Source organism: Paracoccidioides brasiliensis, assembly GCF_000150735.1.
Source record: "Paracoccidioides brasiliensis Pb18 unplaced genomic scaffold supercont2.3, whole genome shotgun sequence".
Lineage (NCBI taxonomy): Eukaryota > Fungi > Ascomycota > Eurotiomycetes > Onygenales > Ajellomycetaceae > Paracoccidioides > Paracoccidioides brasiliensis.
In genome coordinates this window covers 1433632-1441554 of record NW_011371360.1, presented here as the reverse complement: position 1 = coordinate 1441554, position 7923 = coordinate 1433632, and the positions used below count along the sequence as shown (strand labels likewise).

Genomic DNA, 7923 nt, shown 5'->3' with positions numbered 1-7923 from the left:
GGGGGTGGGCGTTTGAGTACAGGCCACGATGCGGAAGGAGAAGCATGCCCAGAAGCGGAATGGTTGCCAAGGAGAGCTTCTGGCATTTTGGGCAGAGCTTAGATAATTCCCCCGAAGTCACATGACGACGATCGCTCCAAAAGCAGATGATTTAGCGAAATGGGGAAAAGGGGCAGGCGCCGATGTTACTTGTAACTATTTAGTTAATTACTGCGTGCGTAATTAGTATTAGACGGCAAAAGGTGGGGTTTTTTTGCTCTGGAGGACAGATACAACAGCCAAATGAAGGGACTGCCCCTTGTTCTCCCTCTTTCTTGGCCTCAGACTCTGCCGGCCAGAAGAGGATTTAAGTAGTCATGAAGAGGGACGAAAAGTAGCAGGCTAGCGATATAACTTAAACTCTCCTCTCAACTATTAACTCTGGTACCTAAGTAAATAATAACCCAGTTATTAGCTTTCGGTGGAAGCATAAAGCCTAAACTTGGGCTATTTCAACGGCCCAAACATGAGCCAAGCCCAGTCTTTGGGGGGGGGGAGGGGGGTGGGGGGGGGAAAAGGTTGGTTGCGCTCAAAACCCGTTGCTTTGACAACTCAAAAAGTCTCGAGGCATCAAGCTTCCCTTCCCATCGTTTCTATCCGAGTTAACCACAGGAACCAACGGGTACCAACCAAGGAAGAGGTTGGAGTCTATAAGTGATAATCCTTCTGACTCCACTCTAAATGCTATTAATAGCGCTCTGGTTTTTCGTTGGACACCAGAGCCGTCAGCAGCCGGGCAACAAAGCCCTTCAGCCGTCGTCGCTTGGTGCGGCGATGCCTGGTTTCTTCTCACTGCGTCGTCGTTGTGTTTACCAACCACAGTTCAGCACAACCCGAACAAGCAGCTTTCTCAAACAATATCCAACTGCGATCCTGAGACTTTGTGGTTATTGATGTTTTTTAGGAGTCGGTCTTGATTCCAGTGTTGCTGCGGACGCACACCATCTCGCCGACAAGATATATATGTGTTTCGGAACGTTGATACATCTGCATATAAATATGTTCAGAGTTGACATGGAGGATACAAACGAGTTTGATTAAAGAAATGAGACTAGAGTTAACATATACAAAGTTGTGCGGAGCTAAGTACAGCAAAATAATATGGAAAGAAAATACAAGAACATATAAAGAAGGGATATGAAAAAAAAACACTCCAAGGACGAATTTGACGCTGTTCAAGAAATGCACTCGAAAAGTGCTCAAATCTCCCTCTCTCCCTCCTCTGCAGGTTGTCTTATAACAGTAGAGCAAAACTAATGAGACAAGAAATATTTATTAATTCTAACAAGCAGAGTAGTATAGTGTGGACTTGAAGAATGAATACAACTATAATTGTCATTTAGTGCTTAAAAATTGTACAACCTGAAGGGGAAAGGGGAGAGACGACAACATACACATAAGTAACAAACATTAGTAAACTAAACAGTAAGCTGAGAGACCACTCTTGAATATGTTGAGGTGCAACACTGAAATCGAAACAGGGGTACAATCTACAATCTGTACCTTTCTTCTGGCTCAAAATAGTACAACTGAAAGGTGAGATGGGAACAGCAGTAGGCAGAGAGGGGGGAAAAGACACACAAAAAAAAAAAAAAAAAAAGGATATTTGTAGACAGGTATGAATGTATACAGGTTTTAAAAAGCAGGAAATAAATTTAGCTTCGCTCCGATATATTAGGAGAGGTCATTTCGGGAAAAAATAGTGCTGCAAGACGAAAACGACTGGCCACTTCCCGAACATGTCGAGGAGTATTGTTAAACGGCTGCCATTTTCGGTCTGTCGAGGGATGAATGGTCAAGTAGATGCGCGAATACGGGAGTTGTATGTTCATCATGTGGGTGAGAGCGTCTGATAGATCGTCCCATGGTCCAGGTATATATATGTATATAGCATGACAATCAATGACGAAAAGAAAACAGGAGAGAAAGAAAGGTTTTGGAAAATCAAGGAATGAGAGAAATACAAGGAAAACCATACCGACTCCAGGAAGCAAAAAAACAAGAAAAGAAACAAGAAATGTAAAAGAGCAACATGCAGTTAGAAGTAGTTAACAGTAGAGGATTAGAACACGACCCTGACGCCATAGCCACTGGAATAGGGGAATCAGTAGCAAAGTGCTGTTAAAAACACGTTCCAAGGAAAATAATTTTAAAAATGGGGTAATAAAGAGAACCGTAGGGCTAATGTAGATAGGGAGAGTATGCATGGTTTTGCGCCGCTCCGATTTTATCAAGGATCCCAATCAGAGTCCAGTGGGTGGCCTTTGCCGCTGAACACCTCGAATTGTTCCGCAACAGAGGGGGCTGTCGTTGTTGTCGTTGTTGTTGTCGTTGTTGGGGCTATTGATGGCTCGGAATCTTTAGCAGCGAGGAAGTCCGAACTGCTCTCCTCACTGACGCTTTCAGTTCGCTTTGAGCCGTTTTTCCGCTCCTTTTTGCGACTGGACACTGTCGTCCACTCATTTTCGCTCAGTATAATGCGCATCTGCTCTTCCTCGGAAGGGAGATTATTTGTCCAGTTATCCATATAGGAGGACGGCCTCGAGTTCTCGGATGATGCTTCGAGTTTGCCTGCGGATTGAGGGGTTGGATCGAAGGTATCCAGAAGGGCGGTGGGAGGTGGAATCGTAGGTTTGGAGATACCGTTAGTCTGGTCGTTGGTTTGGTTGCTGAGGGCACCGTTTCGCCAGGCATTCATTGTAGGAGGTTTAGCTTTCGCAGCCTCACGGCGTTCATGTTCTCGGGCGCCGTGGAGCTGTTTTTCAAGCTGAATGCGACGCTCCTTCTCTGCTTCTTGCACCATCAACTTTCTATTTTCATTCTTGAGCCTTCGTTGGCGCTGTTTCTTCGTCTCCCCAGTATCTTGCGTCTTTTGCTTTTTCCTCGGAGCCTGCTCCTGCTGAGGAGTGATTACCAAACGGAAACAGGATAGCCCGCCTGGCCCAGCCTCGAGCATATCGGAGACATCACCTGCCACTGGCCGAGCAGGGTTGACAACAGGTGAATTCATAGAGGAGAGATCATCATCAGCATCTGCCCCTGTGGGAGGATGAGGTACATGTGGATAATTCGGTAGCATCCTTGTTGTCAGACTCATCTCCGCTGGCACTGATTTTCTTAGTGCGGATCTCCTTGGATTTGCTGTTGGTATGGGGAAGCTTGGCGCCCTCTTTCGCCTTAGCGAGTGGCCTTGCAAACTCCTTATTATCCATCCCCTCATCTGGGAGCTCCTCTCCTGGAGGAGCAACAACCTTTGGTTTTTCATGGACCTGCTCAAAGGGTCTTGAAGGTGGGTTAGGAGTACCACTGCTGCTGGTGTTGTGCTTTGCTTTCCGCTTTGCCTTTTTGGTTGCAGACCCATTCTCTTGTCTTTCAGGGGCAGGTTTGAAAAATGCGGGCCCGGCTCTAGGTCGAGAACTGGTTCTGTAGTACCAGAAGAAGCCGCTACTAACAAAGAGTAAAATAGCCCAGTTCAAAAGGGGATCCATGTTGGCTGTGCTAATAAAACCCAAGAACAGTCAGCTTGTCAAGAAACATTAACAAGGACAAAAATCACGAATCGGAATAAGACGCGTACTTGTGAGGCGTTACTTTTTCTCAAAAGTAGGTAGAAGACGTTATTGAAATTTGGACAGGATAACCAGGGCCCAGACCCTGTTCAGGATTAAACAAAATTTGGAGATACGGGTTGCTTTCTCAATGGCTTCCGCAAAGTTGACAGACACTCCGTGGTTAGCGTATGGAAACTGGGTTTGACAAGTCTTCTGAACGTGATTTTCCAGCCGTTTTTTAAAACCGATGTAGTAGCTTAACCAAGGTGACTGAGTTGCGACCGTGTCAAAAACAACACCGTCGTAAATGCTAGGAGGTGCGGAATCGAGTGGAGGAGTCGGCCTGAAAGTAGTTGTATTTTGCGGGGAAAACGGGCCTCAAACTCAGGACGGCTGTTAAGTGGCCAACTTTAAGATAAGCAAGGGGGGCCAGCGTGGAGAGCAATGTCGGGATTAGCCTTTTTGGGGGCTGATGTGGTAATAGCTGATTATAAGATGGGCAGGATGGAAAGTTGGGGGGGGAGAGAGGAGAGGAATGGGATGGCGAGGCGGAAAGTGGTGGACTTGGTTTGTCAGGTGGGCGACATCATTGCCGAAGAGATAGAGTTCAGGGCATACAAAGTAAAAACGAGCCACAACCGTGGATGAGCAGGTAGAGAATCGCGTTCGACGATAGGGGAGAAGTGATGAATGGATTAAGGAAATGACCGTAAAGGAGTGACAGCAAGAGATGAATCAGAAACCAAGGGCGAGATAGAAAGATGGCAATAAAAGAGAGCAAGATGCAGACGTATGAAGGTCGAAGGCGATGATGGGTCAACAGGGGGGGGGGGGGGGGGCTTTGTCGATGACTGATTAAGTAATAAGGCCAGCTTTCCACAAAACAGCAACAGCAACAGCAACGGCAGTTATGGTGTTGGGTATTACTATTGTTATTTACCATATGTGGCGTATATTCACTGCCACTTTCACCCACCCAGGGCCGCAGAAGGGAGTTGGAATACAGTACAGCACAGTACAGTACATTATAGTACATTACATTACATACATGCATTCGGTACAAACAATGGAGGCGCAGAGGAACTAAGTAACCCACCCCGTTTGCCCCTTTTAGAACTCAGGGAGGTACAAGATATCTATCCATGGGCGGTTCGTACCCAGGGATTCCAGGAAGGCTATGTGCAATTTATCTCGATAGATGAAACTCCGCTGCGTACCGATATCACGGATTCTCGTCCCAAGGACATCGGGCTTGCCTTTAAACTGGTTTTAAAAGGGGAGCAGTCCACGAAGCTCTCTCCCGGATGCATGTAATTATTTATGTGTGTTAAACGAAACACACTGGAATTTAACTACAGTCGAACCAGGGTGCCTCGTGTCACTCACGTTCTTTTGCATTTCCCCACACTGTTACAGCTTGCCCCGGTGGTTCGATGTACTACATACAGATCCTCATCCGTAGACCTGGAATTCCATTCCATCTCTACGAGAGACGAAAAAGGCAAAGAACTGGGGATAGCATTAGATCTGGCCGCCGGCAGGATTCCGTTATTCTGTCGATTTTCTGTATGATTCCCGAATCCTCCCACCGAGTATGTAAATACCAGGTACATACATGGTATCTATCTCTTTAATTGCCCCCCTGTATTCATCCAAACCATGGATAAAATATTCCATATTTAACTGTTTGCAAACAGTGCTATTCTGGGTATAGTTAATCCAATCAACGGTTAAAACGAACTATTTATAATATCTTATAAAGCATTTGGCTTTGCTCAGTGGAATAAACGCTAATTTTACCACCTTGCCTGGTTTGGATAACTTTATTGCCTCATGGGAAGGTACCAAATAAACATGTGGAATGTATGAGCTGTTATGTAAGTAGAAGTATATCTCTAAGTACCATTTGTTTCGTCTAGGTTGATTGGCAGCCGCAGTGAAGCTGTGGAAATTGCCCCCCCCCCCTTGGCGCTAAACCAAAAGAAGCAGTGAGGGCCATCCATCTTGGTAAATATGCCTTCCATTTTTAGGTTAGCAGGTTCCATCCAAGAGGCTCAAGCTTATTACATCTCACAGCCTAGCTGTACTGTAATTTACAGGCTGCCAGTCATTGGCCTTTACCCGGTTGAACCCAATCTCCTGGCTAATCAAAGAACTCGTTGGCTTTCAGGTCGATCGTTTTTCCGCCCGCTATTAATAAGTTTGTTCTATATCGCACTATACTCTCTTTGTGTGGGTTCGCATAAATAATAAGTATTCCTGATATCGTCATGGCACCCGTGAGCAGTTTAATTATCGATACTGATCCTGTGAGATGACCTTTACTTCTGTGTTTGAATTCTTGCACTGTGTTGCTGTTCAAGACCCGATGTCAATGTCTGTTCATATTATGCTCTTCTGATCAGAGAATTTTGTCTGTATACACAAAAGAGTATACATGGCTATCCCCCATCGGAGACCACCAGATTTTCGCAAGTGCCAAAGAAGATAATACCGTTCTTATTAATAATGCTCAACAGGGAGTCGATGACATCCTTGCCTTGCTGCTGGCACTGTCATCTCGATCAGATGAGATCGAGGTCCAGCTGATATCTCTGACCTTCGGGAACATCGATGTCCGTAGGTGGGTGTGCTTGTTTCTTACCTACCGACGATAGGAGTAGTATGTCGGACCATAACTACTACTGTGGGATATATGGCAGCACCTTTGTCAATATCATATATGTCTTACCATACCCTATACGTTGAATGCTGATTACTTTGGCAAAATGTGACGTCCGCCTCACATAGCTGTCTTCGAAATGTGGCCTCCATGTTTCATACCATCGAGCGGGAGATGAAATGGCGTCGTGAGAATGGGAAACCGGAAGGTTTCGATGCACTGAAGGCGTATAAGCCCACAGTAGCTGTTGGGGCTGACTGTCCGCTTGACGATGAGTTGATGATGGCTGATTATTTTCGTGAGTTCTTGTCTCTTTGACGTTAGGTTGTTGTGCATTCAAGGCTGCTGCCATTCCGCTTGGGAAAAGCCGAATCATTCATTAATTGGTTGATTAGATGGACGTGACGGACTGGGTAATATTCATTTCAGCGTACAGAACCTTCTCCCCCCCCCCATTAAAAAAAACCTGCGAAACAAATTAATCATTGCTACGTATCGAGAGGCGAGATCTGATGAAAAATCCCATCAAAATTCCAACAGCACCCGCATTTGACTCCGCAGCAGACATGGGAATCACTATTCTTCTCCTCCACGGAGAATAATACGGTTGCATCTACAGCAGAATCGGCACTGGATCCTTCTCAACACTCTTTATTCATCGCTTCAACGAAACCTGCCCACCAGGAAATTCTGAGGGTCCTTAAAGAGAACGATCCGGACACGATCACGATTGTTGCCATTGGCCCTCTTACCAACCTTGCCCTGGCCGCAGCAGATGACCCAGAGACATTCCTACGAACAAAGGAAGTAGTGGTTATGGGTGGAACAATTGACGTGCCCGGAAACGTACGTCCAAAAGACCAGGAACAAAGCAAACCTTGAACCGCTGCCATCATCTCCAAAATACTTACTCTATCCAAATCACAACAGATAACCCCCGTCGCCGAATTCAACACATTTGCCGACGCCGCTGCCGCGGCGCGTGTATTCGCCCTGACGTCCACAACACCCCAATCAACCATGCCACCCAAAAGGCCTACATCCTCACAACATCTTCCCGACTATCCTGCCCAACTAAGCAAACAACTAACCCTCAAGCTCTTTCCGCTTGACATTACCCTCCCCCACGACATTACCCGCGGCCAATTCCGCGCCAAAATCTCACCAATCATGGCTGCCGGCTCCCCGCTAGCCGAATGGCTCTCCATCATCCTCGCTCACAGCTTTGCCACTCTTGACGCCATGTACCCTGGCCACGATGAGGATAATGCTGCCCTGAGTCTACATGATCCGCTGTGCATTTGGTATGCGCTTACGCGAGAAGCGGTTTCGATATCTATGTCTCTTTCTGCGACGGGGCAGCAACAGCAGCGTCGGGAGCCGTGCTGGCAGCTAACGGCTAGTTCACCTGAGGATATACGCGTTGAGACGATGGGCCGGTGGACGCGGGGGATGTGCGTGGTTGATCGACGAAATCGAAAGAGATTTGATGATGCTGATCTTACTACGATAAGTGATCATGGACATTGGTTGAGGGATAGTGTTGGGAATCGAGTGCAGAGGATGGCGGCGTCGCCGGGCACGAGGGTCTTTTGGGAGTTTTTGTTGGATAGGATTTTTAGGTAAGAGGTTTTAGGTTTCATTTTTATATTTTTATATACTTTTCAGACT

At 46.4% G+C, this 7923-nt stretch overlaps 3 protein-coding genes across 3 annotated transcripts in view; 1 reads left to right on the top strand and 2 right to left on the bottom strand.

Moving 5' to 3' along the window:
• PADG_02823 (uncharacterized protein) overlaps positions 1 to 86 on the bottom strand; it is a gene marked incomplete at both ends in the record, with an annotated part of 970 nt that extends 884 nt beyond the window's left edge. Inside the window, one exon of the mRNA XM_010759848.1 lies at positions 28 to 86. Within this exon, the coding sequence (XP_010758150.1) occupies positions 28 to 86 (59 nt within the window). The remainder of the gene's footprint in view (positions 1 to 27) is intronic.
• Positions 87 to 2269: 2183 nt separating this feature from the next.
• On the bottom strand, positions 2270 to 3527 carry PADG_11495 (uncharacterized protein; the record flags this gene model as incomplete). The annotated part of the gene is made up of 2 exons (XM_010760658.1): positions 2270 to 3015; positions 3098 to 3527. 2 exons carry the CDS (start codon positions 3525 to 3527, stop codon positions 2270 to 2272), a joined length of 1176 nt encoding a protein of 391 aa, XP_010758960.1.
• Positions 3528 to 5860: 2333 nt separating this feature from the next.
• Positions 5861 to 7878, top strand: PADG_11494 (uncharacterized protein; the record flags this gene model as incomplete). The annotated part of the gene is made up of 6 exons (XM_010760657.1): positions 5861 to 5899; positions 5996 to 6213; positions 6381 to 6550; positions 6648 to 6682; positions 6793 to 7098; positions 7183 to 7878. 6 exons carry the CDS (start codon positions 5861 to 5863, stop codon positions 7876 to 7878), a joined length of 1464 nt encoding a protein of 487 aa, XP_010758959.1.
• Between the last annotated feature and the right edge of the window lie 45 nt (positions 7879 to 7923).